At 38.6% G+C, this 21,536-nt stretch overlaps 1 protein-coding gene across 1 annotated transcript in view; it reads right to left on the bottom strand.

Moving 5' to 3' along the window:
• Positions 1-20,871, bottom strand: part of LOC104163380 (proprotein convertase subtilisin/kexin type 5-like) — a gene marked incomplete at its 5' end in the record, with an annotated part of 49,744 nt that extends 28,873 nt beyond the window's left edge. The window contains 4 exons of the mRNA XM_009702377.1: positions 14,768-14,876; positions 15,220-15,417; positions 17,399-17,535; positions 20,769-20,871. Of these exons, the coding sequence (XP_009700679.1) occupies positions 14,768-14,876; positions 15,220-15,417; positions 17,399-17,535; positions 20,769-20,871 (547 nt within the window). The remainder of the gene's footprint in view (positions 1-14,767; positions 14,877-15,219; positions 15,418-17,398; positions 17,536-20,768) is intronic.
• Positions 20,872-21,536: the final 665 nt, after the last annotated feature.

Genomic DNA, 21,536 nt, shown 5'->3' with positions numbered 1-21,536 from the left:
CGGGGGGCAAGGGCAAGGCTTTGGGGTAAACTTTCTCATCAGAAAATTAATTTTTGCATTAAAAAATGTTGTTGAACAGAAGAAGAGTTATACAACTTCTTAGAACCGTTACACTGATGGATGTAGCTTTATGCTCATGCAAAGTGAAGAATATTTTCTGTAACCCTCCATTATCTTCTATTAACTTTCTGTTTCTTTTCCCTTACTCAAATATACCAAAGGGAGCAGAATGGAATGGAATAGAACAACTTGGGTGAATGTATTTATAAACTGTTCTACTATGAAGTGCCTATAAATTATTTTTGATATTAATAGTACTCATAAGGCAAAATTTTCACTGAGTCTGTTTGAACTGTGTCTACAATAAATCACACTTTACACATGCAAACTTATTAGGCAACATGCACTGGGTTTTGCAAGTAGTTCTAGCAGTTTATTTATGAGGTGTAAAGTTTTATCCAGAAATGTTACAGATCTGTGAAAATATTCTCCTTACTGTTTAGAGCACAAAGAGAAACAGCAATCACCTGATCTAGTGTTCTTTGCGTTAGGTTTTATGTTAAGACAGGAAATACTCTTAGAGCATGAAAATATTTCCCTTTCCTTCTAGATAAAAGACATTTGGTCCATCACTTCTTTTTGAATGATTTCTGAAATACTAATAGTGTTTCTGAATAAGGACACTTCCTGAGAATATTTTTTTCCCCAATTCATTTGTGTGTTGTTTTTTTTTTCCATACACAATTTATAAAGCATTGTTAGGAGCCAGGTTGATACCATGATAAACAAGTGTATTTATACTTTTTGAAAATTATTATGGTGTTGGCACATACAGTCCTTATATTTTGTTGATGGAAAAGATGGAGGACGCATCAAAGAGACATTGTTAAAATTGCTGGGGTTGCTTGCAGGTTTAGTAACTAACTCTCCATGTACTTTCTGGCTTTTATGAAGAAACGTCTCTTTCCCCTCTTGCCTGTGGGAGGTTTTGATGACATTTTTCTTTCCTAACTGCCCTGTCAGTTTTGCCTGTGTGGATGACTATCTATATAGCTCAATTTGAGACATATCTCAGCAGTAATTGCAAAAAAAGACACAGTGTCTGATTGTCCTCTGGAAGGAGATTAGAAAAATCAGGTTAGTGACTGTTAAGTAAAGATCATGTATTTTGAGTCAGTTTAGGATCTAGGAGAAAGTATCTAGGAACAAATGCGTAAAAATAGTTTGTTTAGATTGTGGACTGGAATACGTATTGTGGAGAGGGCAAAAAAAAATATCACAAATAGCACTTGCATTCTGCTGCTTAACATTTGGACAGAAGTGGTAATAGTAAATACCTTATTAGAAGGTATTTTATAGGATTTCACAAATTTCACAGGCATAGCTGCTTTGCTGTATTTCACTTGGGAATGCACTGAGTCTTTCTTCAAACCTAAGATTTCGGAGGCGGGGGGAGAATTTCTTGACAATCTTGCAAAATGAAAACATACAGTCGTTGGGCTAGGGCGGCCTAAGTTCATTTGCCAATTTGTATACTATATTATGTTATTTATCAAGCCTTACTGTACCATTTTTCTTTCTCTTAAAGACTTACCCACTAAATAGAAGCCCCACCATCTTCTATACTTAGTCATAGTTTCTGAATTTAAACTGTTGAGGAATAATGAACACAATTTAGGAAGGAATGCAAAGAGGGCAACTGTCTGATAGCAGGCAGAGAGAAAACTAAATTGCAACCATTCCTGCAGTAGTGAATTTGGTTTAACACCTTGTATTTCCAAAATCTTGGAAATTAATTTTATGAATGAACTAAGTCCAGGGAATTTTATGGATATATACATGCAGTTCTTCCAACAGTGGCTCCTTTAAAATCTGCCACAATCAGTTCTTGGACTAGCAGTAACAAACACCCTATATTCACAGAGACCTTCACTTGCCCATAAAATAATGAGATCTCTGTAGTGCAAAGTGGGTTGGTTGGTATGTCATGCTCCAAAAGACTTCTTGTCAGAAGAACTGCTAATATTTTATCTATATTTTACAGTTTCCATTTGCATTGAGTTCCACTATGTTGAGCCTATGCGACTGTTTTGAAGACAGAAACAAAAGTGATCTTCATAGCATTGGAAACAGGATTCAACCAATTTTAAAATATAAGGCCTCAAACACAAACAAGTCCTCCGTGTCTTTCTGGTTTTATTGCAGTTTTCTTAGATAAGTAAAGATCATCTGGAGTTCACAGAAAATGTAATTTAGTTTCTTTCCTTGTCTGTAATAAACTGAGACTCCTGTTCCCTCCATCCCCCACCCTTCTCAAGTAAAATACATTTGGAGTGCAGCTATGTTATAATACAGAAAAGGTACGTGCAAAGATCAAATATTGGTCAAAGGCCAAACATTCATGCATTCTGTTGGAACGCACTGATTTGAAATGAATTAGTGTTTTTTTCTACTCTTGGAGGGAAGTATGGGCATTAGCATTACAAGGATAGCATTGTTGTGCTGGAAGGGTATTTTTGTTCAAATATGTAGATGAACACTGTAAGTGATTTTTTTTGTAGTATTACTGTAGAGATTTAATGGAATATTTAGTACATAAGTTCATCCATATTAAAAACAAGCTCCAGAGCATTTTGGAAATCCTTGTCACTGTTTCACCATGTTTGAGTGTTCATGGTATTTAAGCAGATCCTAATTCTGGAAACTTTATATGGCTAGTCCACTGTACTTTTAAGTAGCACTTACGTGAGGTATTCCATCTAATTGGACACAGATCTTGCAATGACTTGTATGCATGCTTGACTTTATCTACTGTATACAATAAACCTGGGAGTTAAAGTTAAGTGCAAGGGTACATTTTGCAGAATCTCTATTTAGACTGTAACTTTTATTTTAGTTTTCTGTTTTATTAACTTTTTTTTTTTTTAATTAAATTTCTTGAACTATTTATTGGCTCAGCCATGAGCCTAGAATATGCTGAATACGCTCAACCTTTTTTGCATTCAGGAGAAGTTCAGGATTTTCACTGCCTGGGACCTAATGCCTGGTTTACCTTTCTTTTCCAGTTTAATTAAACTTAATGACTGAAAATTATTTTATATTACATTGCAGTTTTTCTTTAAAGGCCAGCCTGCAGTAATTGTGTAATTTCAACAGTTACTACTAGATTTTATTTGCCTTTTACATTCCCCTGAACAATAATTTACAATAATCTAAAAAAAGGTACTATAAATTGTAATATATTACCAAAGAGTAATTATATATTTTAACTAGCTTAGAACATTTTTTCTTTAGTTTTTATGGCATCTCAGTTAAAATGACTGAAATGTACAATCCAAACATAATAAGATTTTTGACTAGACATGGGCCCTACTGAAACCTCAGCTTTCAGTAAGCCTTAGAAATGAAGATTTCTGTTGTGGAAGCAAGGAGTCTAGTTTGCATCTTCCAGTTTCAGTTTGTGTGAGAAGGTATTGGGTTTTTTTGTTGTTTTTCCATCACTTTTTTTTTTTTTTTTTTGTGTGTGTGTGTGTGTATTGTCAGTAAATCACATTTATTTTTGTTCTTCTCATTTCTGACATTATAATTTATTTGGAAAAGCCGTATTACCAGGAAGTGGGAGAAAGAAGAGATCATGAATTTTAACCAAGGAAAAAGTTGGATTTTGTTGTCAGTTAGATTTATACAGGGAAAAAACAGCATCAGTATTTACTTTGGCCAGAAACTGTAACTTTGGTTCAGCCAAGACATTTAATGAATTAAAAAATACGTATTTTTAAGGCATAAAAGAAAAAAAACCTTTGAATAAACTTAATCCCTTGCAAAAATATACTTTTACTAAAATTACTCCCATTTAGTTTTTGTGGGTTTTTTTTTGTTTTGTTTTAAATTAAAGCTACCTTTAGTTAGGATGAAAATGAGACATAAACCAAAAAAATGTTCTGAATGTTATTCTTGCTGTAAAGCTGGTTAACTGAAAAAATCACACAGTTCTTATCTCAATTACCTTAATCTAAAACAGGAATAATGTCACTTGCTGTTATTGTATTTCATTGACAAAATAAAGGGAATGAGGCGTATTTTCCTACTCAAATAAAGATTTTAATACCTCGTAGCTAGAAGTAGAAATGAAGTGCAGATAAGATGAAATGAAACCAAATCTTAGCATTATAATATGCATTACCTGAAATAGTTCCATGGTTTGTATGACTGAGGTGAAATGTTGATAAATATGCAAATACTTGTATGTATGTTGATACATGCATCAAATTTTGGGAGTGATTTCACTGGGGGAAAGTGATGAGATCAGGAAACTTTAAGGAATAGAAAATTTAAAACCTGACTTAAAAAACAAATATTGGGTCAGAACACTCTAGTCTTTCACCAGCCACAGCTGATCAGTGCTGTAGCGAGATTTACACTGCACATGGAGCTCCAAAATGTGATATCAACCACAGAAGTTATTGCTTTCAGGGCTACAAAGAAGAACTAGTGGTTCATTCTTACTCCTAGTAGAATAAAAAGTAAGAGTACTTCAACAGAAATGAAATCAGTACATCAGCAGTACTATCTAACATTTAAGAAAGGGCATTGAGTTTATTTGTCTTAGATTTTATTCTATCACTCATATATTATCTTTTGTTCTTAGTCTGCTGGTCATTGTTTCCACCTATCAAAATCACAATGTGATGATTTCAAGAAGTATGAAACCTGCACATTACTAAAAATGAACTTTCTTTGTGTTGGGGTGCATTTTCTGAACACACTTACTATGCTGAGATAGTCCCTTATGTTTGAATAGTTTCTTACTACACAGGTAGGTCCTCTGAATCACCCAAAGAGTGCTCTCCCACAAGCAAGAATGCAGACTGCAGGCCAGAGGTCCTACGTTTACACCACAGACGGCAATGCAGGTTTTACCACTAATTTGAACAGCTGGACTCCATTGGAGCTCCCTTAACAAAACACATTTATGCAGGCAGGAACTCATATGGGAAACATCTTCTCTATATGAGGAGAATCCAGGATTTGGACTGCTACAGTCAATAAGTGGTTCCATAATACAATTCCTGATTTGAAAGGTCAAGACCCTGAGCTTTAGGCTGGTATAAACCCAAAGAGTTGAAACAAGTACATATTGAGGTAGAGTTGCTTGAATAGAATAGAATAGAATAGAATAGAATAGAATAGAATGGAATGGAATGGAATGGAATGGAATGGAATGGAAGAGAAAAGAAGAGAAGAGAAGAGAAGAGAAGAGAAGAGAAGAGAAGAGAAGAGAAGAGAAGAGAAGAGAAGAGAAGAGAAGAGAAGAGAAGAGAAGAGAAGAGAAGAGAAGAGAAGAGAAGAGAAGAGAAGAGAAGAGAAGAGAAGAGAAGAGAAGAGAAGAGAAGAGAAGAGAAGAGAAGAGAATGGAATAGAATAGTTCTAGTTGAAGGGGACCTACCATCTAGTCCAACTGCCTGAGCACTTCGGGGCTGACCGAAAGTTAAAGCATGTTATTAAGGGCATTGTCCAAATGCCTCTTAAACACTGACAGGCTTGGGGCATCGACCACCTCTCTAGGAAGCCTGTCCCAGTGTTTGACCACCCTCTTGGTAAAGACATGATTCCTAATGTCCAGTCTTATGTCCCCTGACACAGCTTTGAGCCATTCCCATGTGTTCTATTGCTGAATCCCAGGGAGAAGAGATCAGCACCTCCCTTTCCACCTCCCCTCCTCAGGAAGCTGTAGAGAGCAATGAAGTCACCCCTCAGCCTCCTTTTCTCCAAATTAGACAAACCCAGAGTCCTGAGCAGCTCCTCACAGGACATGTCTTCCAGCTCTTCCACCAGCTTTGTTGACCTGCTCTGGATGTATTCAAGGACCTTGACATCTTTCTTAAATTGTAGGGCCCCAACAGCACAGAGTACTCAAAGTAAGACCACATCATCTCTGAATACAGAGGGATAATCCCCTCTTGACTGGTTGGTTGCCATGTTTGATGCACCCCAGGATGCGGTTTGCCCTCTTGACTGCCAGGACACACTGCTCGCTCGCATTGAGCTCAAGGACAACCAGCACCCCCAGATCCATCTGCAGGGCGGCTCTCCAGCCACTCCTTTCCCAATTTGTACTTGTGTCTGGTGTTACTCCATCCTAGGTGCAGAATCTGGCATCTGTTGGTGATGATAAAAACCCAAAGTTCTGGTGGAGGCAGCAGTCTTGCAGCCAGGTGTTGATGTCCTAGGCTCAACTTTTACTTCCAGTGTCTCTCCTGTTTCTTCCAGTGTCGCTCCCCATTACTAGAAGGATTGAGGAAAACACTACTTGTGCTCCTGAATCCTTCAGAATTCTTCCCAGGGTCCTGAAATATTTTTTTATTGACCTTGGTCTTCTTGTTGAAACATCAATGGTACCCATATGAAAGAGCAGGAGTAGGTAATAATTTGAAGGCTGTACTAATCTCATCAGTTTTCTGGTGACATCCCTGATCTAGGCCCCAGAGAGGCAGCAAACTTCCCTGAAAAGAAGGTCTGGTCTGCACATGGTTTAAATTATATTTGTTTTAATATATTTGTTCTTCAGTAATTCCAGCAGAATTATTCAGTAGCTAACATTTCTTTACTGTTTTGATTCAAGAAAATCCTGAACTGCAGATTGTTGAAGGAGTAGCAATATATGCTTTTTTTGTCTTTGTAATTTTAGGAGTACATTAATTGTTTGGTCAGTGGCTAGTGAGCTAGATGAACTTTGGTCTGATCCAGTATTTTTCTTCTATGCTCTTATTTCTACAGAGAACTCTAAACTAAAATCTGAAGTTTTCTATGTTTGCAGAACTCATGGTTCGATCTCATATCTTAAGTTTTCCCAATGACTTGCCCCAAGCCTGGATTTTACTCAGGAAGCACTTTTCTTTCTTTGAGAAAGAAAAATTTCAAAGACAGAATGCTTTCTTTAATACATACATCTTGTATCTTCAGTGTGGAATGAAATTCTGTTTTACCTACAGTCTAGGAAGGACAACATTCTCTAATGTAATGTTCTGCCTACACTAAAATGTTGGTACTGAAAATCATAGAAGAAGAGTTCCAAATCTTGCTGGGCATTATTTTGCACAGATTGCATATTGTCACTCCAGAAGCCTGTGGAAACAAGTCCTATTATCTGCAAATCTAAAACCCATTCTGCAAGATTAACCTCCAGAGGAAGATTTACTCTGAGATAAAAAGGATCCTTATCATAATTTTCTCTGGTATTTTGAAAGCCCAGGTCTATTCATCATCAGGGAAGGTTTGAAGAAATGAAGTTTTCCTTTGTGTTTCTTAGGTTGCTGTGGGAACCAGATCACTTTTCACTCATTAATCATGACAACAACTGCCAGAATTGCCATATGTACCTGTGAGCTTGAGTCTGTTCACAGTGCTGCCCTTGTAGCAATCTCACAGGTTCCTTAAATCTTCTCCAAATACTTTTTATCTCACTCCCACTGCCTTATAGATTGTATTTTCCCCCATTTCACTCTGTATCTCCTTGAGCATTTTCATCTTATTTAGTCTCACTTCCTGCCTTTACAGCTGTATGTTTGTACATAGTTTGGTCTTGTAACCCAGACCAAACTAAATAGTTCCATTCTGCATAACCTTTGAGAGTTGCTCAAGCTTTACCTTTCTAAAACAAAGGTCACATCTGGGCCTAAATACCTTTTTAGGCTTTTTAGGCTTCTCTGGGACACTGCTCCTTGGGTGCAGTGTTTCTCGGTGTTTGTGTCTTTTATAAGGCATCTTTGAAAGAGAGAAGTGTGATGGCTAATCTGAGCATTCTTCACTCTGCACCCTTACTAAGGAGCACTTTATTCTCAGTGCTAGCCTTTGAAAACAGTTCTGGTGCAAAGACTGGAAAAGCCAAGTTGTTGCTCTCTGCAGAAACCTGGATGGGTCAAAAGGCAATACACATAGTATTTTGCTGCATGGAGATGAGGTAATCTCTAGGAAGTCGTGAGAAGTATTCATATCGTAACATGTCATACTTTCACAAGTTGGGTGAGGAGAGTGGAAGTGAATCAGCAAATAGGTAAGAATTGGATCAGGAATGTGTGGCTCCATGGGGGGACACTGCCAGGAAGGCAAACTAGGGGAATGCCTGACTTTCACAATCCTTTCTGAGAGAAAGTCCTATCCTTTTGTGGATTCCTATGAATTTATCAATGATCCACTTGAGCTCCATATGTTGCAAATATTTAGCTACCCAACAAATTAGGTGCTCATATTTAGCATTATTGGTTAATAGTGTGGCAGTTTCTGCTTGTGAAGTGTACATATGCAAGTCAGTAGATAGTGCATATCTGAGATGTTTGTCACATATCACCTTCATAAGTACTCATATTTTGTGTCCATTCATTATGCAGGTGCAGAAGGGCAAATGCAAATTGTGTTATTAGAGAGTGAGAGCTGAAAGTGTTTGAAAAAACACTTTGGTCCATGTGTTGTATTTTAGACATATATAACAGCCAGGATTGTTATGTTCTTGCAATTGTATTGGCCCTGAAATTCTCTTAGAATAGTTACTTTGGCTCAAATTCTGCAGTTTTACCTTATTTTTTTTTTCTCTTGTCCTGAGTGTTGGCTTATAGCTGACTACTTTCTAAAAAGGTAAGTTTGACTCTGAAGAAAAATTCTGAAACAGAATACAGTTTTAAGAGTCTGGAGAAAATATGTGTGGTATTCTGAAGTGATCTCAATCTGTGAGTAAGTGAACTTACATTGACAGGTGTAAGGTAGATGCTGCAATGGCACAAAAAAAATCCTCCTCCTTTATGACATTGCTTCAGCAGAACTTTCTTTTTCAAAAGCTGAATTTGTTGAGGAAACTGGATTTAATTTTGTAGACTTCATAGTGTTTTCTGGTGCCCACCAGAAGACAAGTCATTATAATTTAATCATGGCCTGATGGTCAGAAATTACGAAGACCTGCAGTTCCCATGGATCTATTTGCATCAGAGGGAGCAATTGCTCATTGTTGCCCTAGAAAGTAGGCCCAGAGTGTCCCAAATCAGATTATCAGACCTGAGGGACCAAAGTCATAAAGATAATCTTGGAAGTCTAGACCTCAAATTTGTTCAGCAGACTTTCTTAGACTCTTTGTCCAATTTTATGTTTGCATTTGCTTGCACAACAGTAGGAATATATTTGAAACTCATAAGAATTTAGGATTAAACATACATATTGAAGTCAGTGTTAAGACTTGACTTTGGCTCTCAGTTCAGATTTCAATGCCTGTGCAAGAGTCTGCCCTTCAGATCTTGTGGGATGCTGTGCACTTGAGCAAGGCCTTTGACATTGTCTCCCATGACATTCTCCTGGAGAAACTGGCAGCTCATGTGTTGGACAGGAATACCCTTCTCTGGGTATGAAACTGGCTGGCCAGCTGTGCCCAGAGAGTGGTGGTGAATGGAGCTAAATCCAGTTGGTGGCCAGTCACCAGCGGTGTTCCTCAGGGCTCAGTGTTGGGCCTAGTTCTGTTTAACATCTTCATTGATGATTTGGATGAGGGAATTGAGTGCACCCTCAGTAAGTTTGCAGACGACACCAAGCTGGGTGGGAGTGTTGATCTGCTGGAGGGTAGGAAGGCTCTACAGAGGGATCTCGACAGGCTGGATCGATGGGCCGAGACCAACTGTATGAGGTTCAACAAGACCAAGTGCCGGGTCCTGCACTTCGGTCACAACAACCCCATGCAACGTTACAGGCCTGGGGACGAGTGGCTGGAAAACTGCCCGGCGGAAAAAGACCTGGGGGTGTTGGTCGACGGCCGGCTGAACATGAGCCGGCAGTGTGCCCGGGTGGCCAAGAAGGCCAACAGCATCCTGGACTGTATCAGAAACAGTGTGGCCAGCAGGACTGGGGAAGTGATCATCCCTTTGTACTCTGCGCTGGTGAGGCCGCACCTTGAATACTGTGTTCAGTTTTGGGCCCCTCACTACAAGAAGGACATTGAGGTGCTGGAGCGTGTCCAGAGAAGAGCAACAAAGCTGGTGAAGGGCCTGGAGAACAAGCCTTACGAGGAGCGACTCAGGGATCTGGGGTTGTTTAGTCTGGAGAAGAGGAGGCTGAGGGGAGACCTGATCGCCCTCTACAACTACCTGAAAGGAGGTTGTAGTGAGGTGGGGGTTGGGCTCTTCTCCCCGGTAACTAGCGATAGGACAAGAGGAAATGGTCTCAAGTTGCGCCAGGGGAGGTTCAGGCTGGACATTAGGAAGAACTTCTTCACTGTTAGAGTTGTTAGGCATTGGAACGGGCTCCCCAGGGAGGTGGTGGAGTCACCGTCCCTGGAGGTGTTCAAAAAACGTTTAGATGTGGCGCTTCAAGACATGGTTTAGTGGGTTTAGTGGGCATGGTGGCATCGGGTGTGCGGTTGCACTTGGTGATCTTTGAAGTCTCTTCCAACCATAATGATTTTATGATTCTATGATTCCACGCCAATTGGGATACTGTGGCAACAGGCAGAGTCAGATGCATTCGAGAGCATGTAGACAGAAGAAGGTAGGGAGGTGAACCCTGCTGTGCATAGCCATTGTTTTGACACTGTGTACACAAAGCCATAGATTCATTTGGGATTAGTGCTGTCTAAGGCAATTTTCCTACTATACATCCCAGGACTTGACAGTGTCTGCAAGCAGAATGCTGTCTGTAAGCATTAATGATTCTTTATCTCCTTAAAATACAAGTAGGCTCCAAATTAATGAGTCAGAAAGAAAAATATCGCCTGAATTTAAAAGAAAGCATCATCTGTATTTAAACTACAAAGACTTATCTGTCCTTGATTAAGTGTCTCTGACAGTTCCTATCTTTGCTCTTAGACCTTACATGTAGATACAGTAAACACATATTGCCACACTGGAGCCCTGAAACAAAACCAGGTCCAGACTTGGAGAAAAACAGACAGATTTTACTACATTTCCTGAGGATCCCAGAAAATATTACAAATACTGCCAGTCTTCCACCTTAGTATCCTCATGCCTGGTGAAAAATAACCTGCAGTGTTACTTACTGGCTGGGTTTTACTTCTTCTCTGAAATGTCTTATGTGGGATGTAAAGTATCAAACTGATATAAAAGTATCTTACCTGTGTCTTAATCTGTCTGTGGGGCCATTACTGGTCAAGATGAGAGATTCCCCACACAGTTTGCCTCCATTACTTGCTCTATTCTGCGGGCATCTGGCATCATGCCAAAAGACAGTAAATCTTATTCATTTTCTTGCCTGCACAAAGCAGGACAACATTGCCCAAGACTGCAGATGGCAGTTTAATCTATTCTTTGGTGCCCTGCAAAAAAAAATCTTTGGCCAAAATTTGCTTGTCCTTCAGGCTAGTACAAAACCAGCCAGTTCAGTTATCTTAATTAGCGTATATATCCCTCTTTAAAACTAGATCTGTGTCTACAAAAAAGAAAAAAAAAATCTATTAACCTTTGTAATTTGTAAAGAGTGAGAGAATCACTTGCACTTCGTTGTTCACAGTTTCCTGTGTAATGTCACTGTGGTCTGATATTCCTTTTCAAATTCATACAGCTTTTATAAGTGATCCTGCACTTAGTATATACCAAAGAAGTTAATTATTTTTTTCTCTTACAGTTTATATCAAAGGATCTCAAAGCACTTCAGAAAGAGCAGGTGCCTGATGATTTTTTGTGAGAATGGTCTTGGGTCTTTTGCAGATCCATAAGTATGCATGAAATATATTTGCATTTGTGTGTGAATAACTACTTTTCAGTATATGAACTATGTAACTTCGATCCCAATTGCTACGATTACCACCTTTTGCTTCCTCCTTTTTTTTTTTTTTTTCAGTAGAGCATTCCCCAGAGCTTTCTACTGCACTTCTAGTAGAAATGTTCGTAGGATCGGAATGCTTTTCCTACTCCTGCTCTACAGTTCTTACTCAGATTAAATTCCTCAGTGGTGTTGAAAGGAAGATAAGACAAAGAGAGACTGCAAAATCATGCAGCATTTGCTTAATATTAAGAAGAGAGTCTGTAGAAAGACCATAAAGGTGTGAAACTAAATGTATCACATTCCATATTTTCTCACTTTGAAACTTTACTATTTGAAGTTATTTTTATGTCAGTGTAGTTTCTTTGCAGCTTTCAAAATAATCCATTTCTTCTAAAAGGTAGATAGTTCAGCTGGTTTTTGTTTTCGGAAGTCTTTAAATATATCAATTTTCTGATAAGCTTTAAGAAACCTATTACTGTGCTCATCTTATCTATGAATTAAGTTATCAATGTGCCAGAAAAACTCATTGAATATTAAGAACCAACAGCATCTCTACCTGATTCAATTTAAGTTTGAAATTTACAGGTCATGCTTTATTTCAGGAACACATAGTAATTTGCAAAAGCAGCTTGCAATCTTGCTTTTAGCCCACTGCTGTGCTTCTGTTCCAGTAGAGCTAACATTAAACAAATCTCTTTGACTCTCAATAATATATGCATCATAACTATCAAAGAGTTTCCTTAATAGTATGCCCCTTATCAAACTCTGGCATCTTAATACTTCCAACTTTACTCAGCAGTGAAACTTAATTCAGTTTTCGTTTTACCTGCATCCATTCTGTTGATCTTTGAAGCTTTTGAAAAGCCTATTTTAAATCACATGTTTGAGTGCAAGAACCTGAGAGTAAAGATGTAGTAAATATTATGGGTGATTAATCATTAGGAGATAAGTCATCTTCTGAGAACAAATGTAAATGAGTACACCCCCTTTTTCTGTATGCCAGCTGCCCATGAACAGTCTTGCAATCTCCTTATGCAATCTTGTTAACCTCATATACAAAGAAAATCAGCCTCTGAGTTTCTTGGAATGACTATTTTTAGGAGACATTGCTATTCATAGTGCATTTCACCCTAATTCAATGCAAGGATTGGCACTAAACAGTTGCAGAAGAGATACAAAGAATTGTAACTCACAAGTGTTGTGAAGAGCACCGAAAATATTACCATAAGACAATAACATCTGATTGCAGCAGATTGGTATTGAAACTGATTGTCTCTCTAAACTTCTTTTCTTCTTTTTTCTTCCCATGGCCAAACAGACAGCTGACATGAATCTGGATACCACACCGTAGAAAAAAATATCACAGTGTAGTGGCAATCATGTTAGAACTTGGTCCCTCCAGCTCTTCATTCAGCAATACTGAAAGCTACAGGTGTAGTCATGGAGGAAAGCATTAGGCTTGATTTTTTTTCAGAACAACTGGTCACCAGAGTAGTAGGGAGTTTTATGGTGTGACATATTAGATTGGGTGACTGGTAGAAAGAAGGAAGCAGTATGTGATGACAATCCTCACGTAAGTTTGGTATGCCTGACCATTCATGATAGTCTTGTTTCCCAGGGAACAATGTTGTTGACACAGAAGAACACCAAAGTGGTTGTGACTAGTGGTGGGAATTAACTTCTGTTTTTTTTTTTTTTTTGTTGGTGTTTTTTTTTTTTTTTTTTTTTGGGGGGGGGTGTGTTGTTTATTTTTGTTTGTTTATTTGTTTTTTCTTATGGGATGCTTTCACAGTTTTCTTTCCTGCCATTCACTCTCCTCTGTATAGCAACATTGGGTACTGATGGTGGTGCCTGTTACACCAGGCCCCAGAACACATTAGGGAGCAAGTGGGAGAAACCAGAGGACCCAGTATGAATTTCTCTCTCTGTGGAAATCTGTCTGAATTCAGGGAGGGGATGGATAGTCCTGGTAGTCCCTAAGTTTAGTACTTTCAAAAATGGTCTTTGGAGATATAACAAGCCAAATTTGTTCCTTTCTTTTAACAAGTAGTAATTCCGGATAACTGTTGGGATCAGGGACTTGTCCTAGATTTGCACCAAAAGAAGTAAAGCTTAGGTCTATTTTTTTCTTCTGTATAATCCTTCAAGGAGATTGTAGTAAAGTCTTACTTTCTGTGATGCAGATTGTCTTGTTGAAGTGTCTTGGCCTATCAGTACTCATTTGGGCACTACTTTACCTAAATGCATTGCTTTCTTAAGAAGAAATTTGTCTAAGATGTCCTAAGTGCCTTTCTGATGGGTCACCCTTTTACCTCCCAGTTTTGAGTTACTGATCAGTTGTTATCCTGCCCATATAGCCACAGGAAATAAACTTTTTTTAAATGTAAACACAATGCAAACAATGAATTGCCATGTCTTTTGAACATTTTTAATCCTCTGTGAGGGTGAACTATTGAGAGACAGATTCAATCAAGTTCAGTAAGTTAAATAGCATCTATTTGAAGACATCAAACTCTCTGCCAACATCACATTATTTTGAGAAGCAACTTTTTTTTTTTAATCCAGCATGAAAAATGAATCAGTGTTTTAGCCTTTTTAGGGCAGTAACATTGTTATTGCAGTGACTTGCTCTTGAATTAAATTTAAGGTCTGTCCTTATGTCTATTTCCTTAAAGAAGCAGCACAGGCTAATGAGCTATTTTCAGGCCCGGAAAATTTGAACATCTATGGTAAAGTTCTGTATATGATAATTGCTTCAGAAAGTCAGTACATCTCTCAGCCTGACTGTGGCATTCAAGCAGGGAAAAAAAAAGTGCTGCAAAGATTAATAGTTAAATTCATACAAAAAATGTTCTTATTTATGCTAGTGGTAGGATTTAGAAATGGTGTTCAAAAATAAATACACCGAGAAAAATACGATTTACCTGGTGAGAGAATGCAGCAGTGACTAACTGCTCAGCAGCGTGCACATAGGCTCATGGCAAGAGAGGGAGGAAGAATAATTTTTCCCTACCTTAGGAATAAGAATAAAGGTTCATAAAGGGAATATTTACCCAATTTGCAGTTCTGGCATCCATCTGAACACGGTATGCAATCTTCATCGTCAGGATCTTCCACTTCACCTGTGTTTTGCAAACCACCAATTTTGGGTTAATTCTAGATAATGGAAGGCCAACATTTGGAAGCACTCAGCAAGGTTCCTGGAAAGAAACTTTCTCCAAATCCAAAAAGGAGAAACATTCATGACAATTTCTTTTCTCATTTGTTCTTGTGTAACCCCACTCAATTTGAGGAAAATACTCCTATTTTACATTAATATGATATTAGAAGAGAATCAGAACTGGAGTTTAAGGACCTCAGGATCAGGTGTGATTCTATATTTCAAAACAGAAACTGAGACCCTTAACTAGATTTCTGTAAGAAATTAAGCAGAATATTTGTTAACTCCTACTGAAGGATGCTTACCTTCTCTGCAGCTATGCTTCTGACACATGTTTTGAGTAAGGTAGTATCCTCTGAAACATCTTTTGCAGTGGCTGGAGTTCAGGCACACTTCACAGTGGCCTAAGCAAGCCATGCAAGTATGCTCTGAATGGTAGTGACCTGGAGGACAGCTCTCTCTGCATTCCCCATGATACAGGAAAAGTTCGATCCCTCTTCTGTCTGTGTGGCAAACAAACAGGGAAAAGATGTTAGGAACAGAGGACATCTGGGCATAAGAAGCAGCTTTATGAAGCACCGATGCACCAACCAATGAAAATTAATATTTTTCACTGTCTGCTGGATTTGTAGTTTTACACTAGATAAGCTAGAAAGTGTAAGAGTTTCAGGACCTCAAGCCTTCCACATTCATGGAGATTAATGACATATAAAGATGTCATGCTAATGAATAATTACTGCTTACATCCATCAATCTATTAAAATAAGGTTCAAGAGATTTCCATTACTGAGTCCCCTTGCAGTGAACATACAAGTATTTGTACTGTACTCTACATGTGGATGTAGAACTGCCGTTAGGAAAGCAAAGCTGCCCACTTCACCTTTGGAAAGGATCAGTCTATGTCCATAGTAGATGAAACTGTAATCCTCCTCCTAGTCACAGCTAGACTCTGGAATCATTTAGATTTGAGTCTGAATAGCAAGAGTGCATCTATTTGCTATCAGAGTAATAGCATTCTTTAGTGCATGGGGAACTGGGAGGTACCCTGCTTCACAACCCTCTGAATGAAACCCGTGAAAACACTTACAGCTCCATGTGCCCTGTGCTGCAACATGGGGAGTTTCCTAACGGGTTTCCCTATGGTATAAATTATATACATTATTTTGCTGAGTGTATTTGATTGATTTAACTGTAGAGCAAGAATTTTCTTACCATAATTTATTTTTTACACTGCAGAGAAAGCAGCTACAGTACGGAATGATTGCTGCACCATAGCAGAAGTATGCAGGCTCTGTTTCTATTGCTTTTGATGTACAAATCTTTAGAATGCCATCTTCCAACCTCCTTGGGGTGTGATTCTCATCAGTGTCTTAATTTCTTGATACACAGAAATACAGAAATTTATATTGCTGTCCACCATAGGGAGAGACTTGGGGAATAATTATGCAAACTTGTCCCTCACATTGGACCTGAAGTACCATTTGAAGACTTTGTCTACTCAGTCACATGTCCCAAAATGAGGCAGTTAATGTCATCATCAGTATGATAAATTAATGCCAGCCATACTAGTGTTTTCTTGTAATCTAGACACTTATTACTAAATAAAGCCTGGGCCATTAATGACTAGGACTGAAATAGAAGTAGCAGCTGAAAGGAAAAAGGCTGTGAATCCATTGTGAGTCCTCAGAAAAAGCTCACCAAAAATTCCTCTTTCTTAAGTGAATTGAAAGTTAAATACGCATTTCCAAGAGCAATTCAGGCTAGTCACACATACTTGTATGTAATAGCCTCAAGTTCTTCGCCATTAGGGGTTACAGAGGCAAGAGGGAATAATTTTTAAAATGGACTTTCAAAAGGAGGAGAGTCGGGTTTTGGAACAACTGCAAATTTAAGTATATTACCCTTTCTCTCAACCTAAGCTCTATAAAAATGTGCCAAAAAGCCAAGTTTCTATGTGTGTTAGTGGTAAGCTTCTCTCTGCAGGTCCCATTTGTCCAGTTGTAACAACCTAGCAGTCTGCAGAGGAACCCACCGTGCTTGTTTCCTAGCCTTCCCCAGACAGATGTTTCGGAAAGCACCCTGACTCCCTGCCTGCCTGTGCAATCTTGCTCCACTTCAGTGTAGCACATACTGTGTAGAGGCTGGGGGAGGCATATATGGAGCTTTCTTTTCCAGAGGCAGGCTATGTAGGTTTTCTGTCCTTTTTTTCCTGTGCTACTCTTTTTGTTAATGTAGCTCCTATTCAAAATATACCAAGGGAAATGCATAAAGATGCAAGGACGATGCGGAGTTGTGTTTTCTTGTACTTTTTTAAAAATAAATTGAGTTCCAGCTCCCTTCAGGTTTAAAACAAGATTATGGTGCAGATCAGTAGCAAGAGCACTACTTATTTTATTGGCTCTAACAACAGGCCCTGAGAGCAGAGAGAAAGGGGAACTTGGAGGCCAAGGAAAGGGAAAAGCTGCAAGAGGAAATCTTTCTTACCCATTCCACAAGCGGTGCATTTGTTAGGTTCACTTCCACTGCAGTCCAGGCAGGTATGATGGCATAAATGACATTGTCCTTTGAATTCAAACTTTCCTCTGGGGCATTGCATAACACAGTGACCATCATCAAAGACTCTTTTGAGGCAGAGAGAGGCGTAATTACAAATTTAGCAACTATTTGTTCTTTAAATTTAAAGGAAACTAACAAGAAACCCGAGATATTCTTCATTCACTCTATTTACAAGAGTCTTTGCACTTCACTCAATTTTTCTGATCTTATTCATAGTATTTACTAAGTGGAAAGTCAACCATGTCTTGAACCTGGATCTTAGACTTCAGAGATTATTTTTTTTCTGAGATTTTCATAAGAAAAATCAACTTTTGGTCCTGTACCTAAATGTCCTTCTATCACAATCCCTGCAGTGGTCACTTATGCCTGGTAGAAGGAAAGTAAGACTCGGTCTTTTTCTGTGAAGGAATGATCCATCTGTTGTTGAAGTTTCCTATTAGTTTTGCTTCAAAGGCTTCCTGTGAACAGTACTATGGCTTCAGTAATGTGACTTTGTACATAAAGTCAAACATCTATCTGAATCTTGGCCTTTAGGAGCTGTATTTTTAGACTTGCATATCTGCAAACACTTAGGAGTTTTGCTGCCAGAGTTCTCCTTTTGCTGGGTAACGAAATATTTGCTACAGAATCCCTTTATGTGATGAAAATTTCTGGTCCATTTTTCACCACTACATAGTGTCTACTGGTTTTAATCTGTTTGGGAGAAAAGTAGAAAAGCGTCAAAACAGATATGAATATTAAAAAAATATAAAACAAGTTGGCTAGAATTGGACAGTGTTTTCAACATTTAGAAAATAAGAAAGGGGAGACTGTAATCTTCCATACTTCACTGCTTTCACCAGTTTGGTATCTGAGGACTTGGGACTCAATTTCTAGAGAAGTTGAGCACCACTCAGGATCTTAGTACAGATTTTGGGACTATCAGCTTGTCTGTACACCTAGGGAACAGTAGACTTTCGATAATATTAGGTTAGTGCATGCTTCCTTGGAGCCAGCCAATGACGTTAGAGAATGTCTGCGATATGCCTTCATAAATATGAGTTGCTATGGTCATTGTCAGATTTATACTGAAAGAAGAGAAGAATAGTATCTGCAAAGTTTAAAACCAATTTTGTCAAATAGTCTTTGAAACCATTCAAAATTTACCATGATTAGAGAAGTCTAGGCTTACGAAGTGTGAAGACGGAAGAATAGGCTATCATGCAAACACCCTTCCTGAAGAGTATGTAACAAAGAAAACTTAGGAATTGATTAAAAAGACTTGTAAGGCTGAAGGCAGGCTGCTGGAGGGCATCAGGCAGAAGCTTTCACCAATCTCTGCTCTGGAGTCTGACGGTAAGATAGTCCCATGCAGACTGTAGCTCAGATAGCTATACCTGCAAGTTTAAGACCTTTATTCAGCTCTTCATGAGGACTGCAGCCACCTCTGGTTGGTTTTTGTGCAGAATGGGACAATGTGACAGAATTACTGTAGGTAGCTGAGCTATGCTTGTATGACATCCAAATACTACTGTGTTCTACTACACGTGCTGGCTGTAATGATAGCCATCCTTACACATCCTTACAAACACCTCAGACATTTTTCTTGCTTTTTGTTATGTTGCCTCTAGTGGAAGACACCAGCAGGTCAGATCTTGTCACTAACCGTTGTAGCTCGAACAGTAAACAGATGGACAAGGAATTTTGTGAAAATCAATTTGGCTGGACAAAAACCTGCAATTCCATAATTTTTTAAAAAGACTTAACAGCATTTTGAATTGTCAAACAAGAAGATGACCTCTCAGTGATTTTGCTATGAAATAAGGTGACATCTATTGCTGAATTTTCACAAAGAACAGGGATTGTTCAGTATTTTCATTTTCACATTATTTTCACTAATCTCCCCCACTCCCAAGTCTTTTCATCCCTTTCAAAGAGGAAAGATGTTCCCCCATAGGAAAGCAGCATTGCTGAATTTTAGTCTGTATTATCTAATGGCCACTCATTACTGTCTTCAATAGACACCATCTGAAACTCTCAAGAGCTACAGGATTTAGGATTCTGTTTCAATTAAACAGGTCTATTTCAAGTACATAACGAATAATGTCTATTGGAAGGATTTACTCTTTATCCTCTAGGTGAGATCTTTCTTTATTAGTATTTCTTTTTCTACTGACTGTCTTAATACAACTTTTTTCTAGTAGCTTTCATAATGTGCAGAAAGCTTTTGGAAACCTTAGATACCAACATTGAAAACTATTAGAGGGTTTGTTGTGGGGCAGACAGCAACACCTTCCCAAAAGGTCACAGAGACCTCATTACTGCAAACACTTAGGGGGTTTTGCCTAATGGTGGTGTTCTGTACCTTCTTGATCTTGCAAATATCTCTGTGTAAAGCTCACAAAATAGGTTGCAAGGAAACATAGACGATCTAATTTAAATGCAATTGTGAAACCGAGAAATGCAATCCGCAGTCCAAAATTCTGCGCAGACTTCCTGTGCTAATGCCATTTCTGATGTAACACACCTTAATTTAATACCATTTCCTCAGTTATGAATTTGTTTGGACTCCATTGGTCCTGGTGTGTCTTTTATTGGCATAGTCATATCATAGACATTTGCAGGGTAAACTGCAGGATTGCTTGCGGGTTTTTTTTTCTATACCTTACAGGATCTGTTTCTGATTTCATACCAGTGTAAATATCAGCTGGCTACAATGCAATCTGGTGCAACAGAACCAGAGCCATCAGTGCAAGAATAAAGCTATTGGTATGACATGAGTTTAAAACCAGTAAACTCCTGGATTATGTGTGAGATGACCTAAACATAAGCCTCTGATCTGCAATGTCCTGTGGAAAAGTCACTCCTCATGGCAGATTAGAAAAATCAGCCTAACGTTAAACACCTCAGTTACGGGACAATGTTTAGGTGCTATGAATATCTCATGAATGAGCTAGCCTCAGTGTTCCTATTCACCCCTTCTGCCAAACTCCATAGCTGTGTACAGCTACAGATGCCCTAGACTTATTAAATTTGTCACTGTTGTGATTCTAGTAACTATAATTTTGAAAGGATGACATGAAAGAAAGATTATTTACATATTAAAAGAAAATTTTCTGTATCTGTGGGAATCAACTGCCTATGTAGCCAACTGGCTTGTTCACGTAACACTTGTTTTCTTGCTTGCCCTGGTTTTGTTTGCCCTAACCATTGGCTGCTTCTTCAGTCAGCCTTGGGAGCTAGTGCTAAAGACCATACAGCCACTTCTCCAGACGACGATGTGCTGTCGTTGTGCTGCACTGTGCTGGGAGAAAATTACCTTGTGAGTGGGCAGCTGATGCAGTTGTCTGGCTCAGGTCCAATGCACTTCTGACAGGATGCTTCACACAACTGGCATTCTTGGAAATCATCAAGATATTCTCCTGGTAGAAAAAAAAAATAATTGTTTATTTCAGACCAACATCTCATGTTAAAAAAAAAACAAACCTCATGCACCAAACCAGGTTGAAAAATATAATGAGTAAAAGGCATTAGATCTGTTTTGAATTACTGAAATGACCACACTTCCCTGGGGTATCAGGAAAACAAGTACCTGCTCCCTTGGGGAACCAGGATACTCAGAATTAGTAGTTTCTAGTCCTTATTTATTTATTTTTATTTTCCATGTGAAGAGAGTGATTCTTGTTGTTTGGGTTAATGCTATTTCTTTTGCATCAGTTGAAGTAATGGGACTCTTTAAGATTCACCATGGAGAGTTACATCAAAACCAGTGCTACCTAGCAGTATTCATTGCCTAATGTCCTTTGGTGCAGCTGCAACATGCTCCTGATCGCAAACTGCAGCATAAAGAGCGTGCAGTCCTGGGTGTGGGGTATGTTATGTGAAAAGAAGGACTTGAGTAAGCTTCCATTAGTCAGAGGCATGTTGGTGCTTCCTAAACCTCTAGCTATAGCATCTTTTGTCCCCCTCCCAAGGCACTGCTGGAAGTCTCCACACCTAAAAGACCTAGGTTCTCATTAAGGCTGAATGAAAATTTGGCGCCCAAACGCCTGTTTGGACTTGAAAAGAAAAAATTTTGTAATATACA

This window comes from Cariama cristata, unplaced genomic scaffold (genome assembly GCF_000690535.1).
Source record: "Cariama cristata isolate BGI_N322 unplaced genomic scaffold, ASM69053v1 scaffold4106, whole genome shotgun sequence".
NCBI classification, from domain to species: Eukaryota; Metazoa; Chordata; class Aves; order Cariamiformes; family Cariamidae; genus Cariama; species Cariama cristata.
Note: the sequence above shows the minus strand (reverse complement) of the source record. Positions and strands in the feature narration are given on the sequence as shown.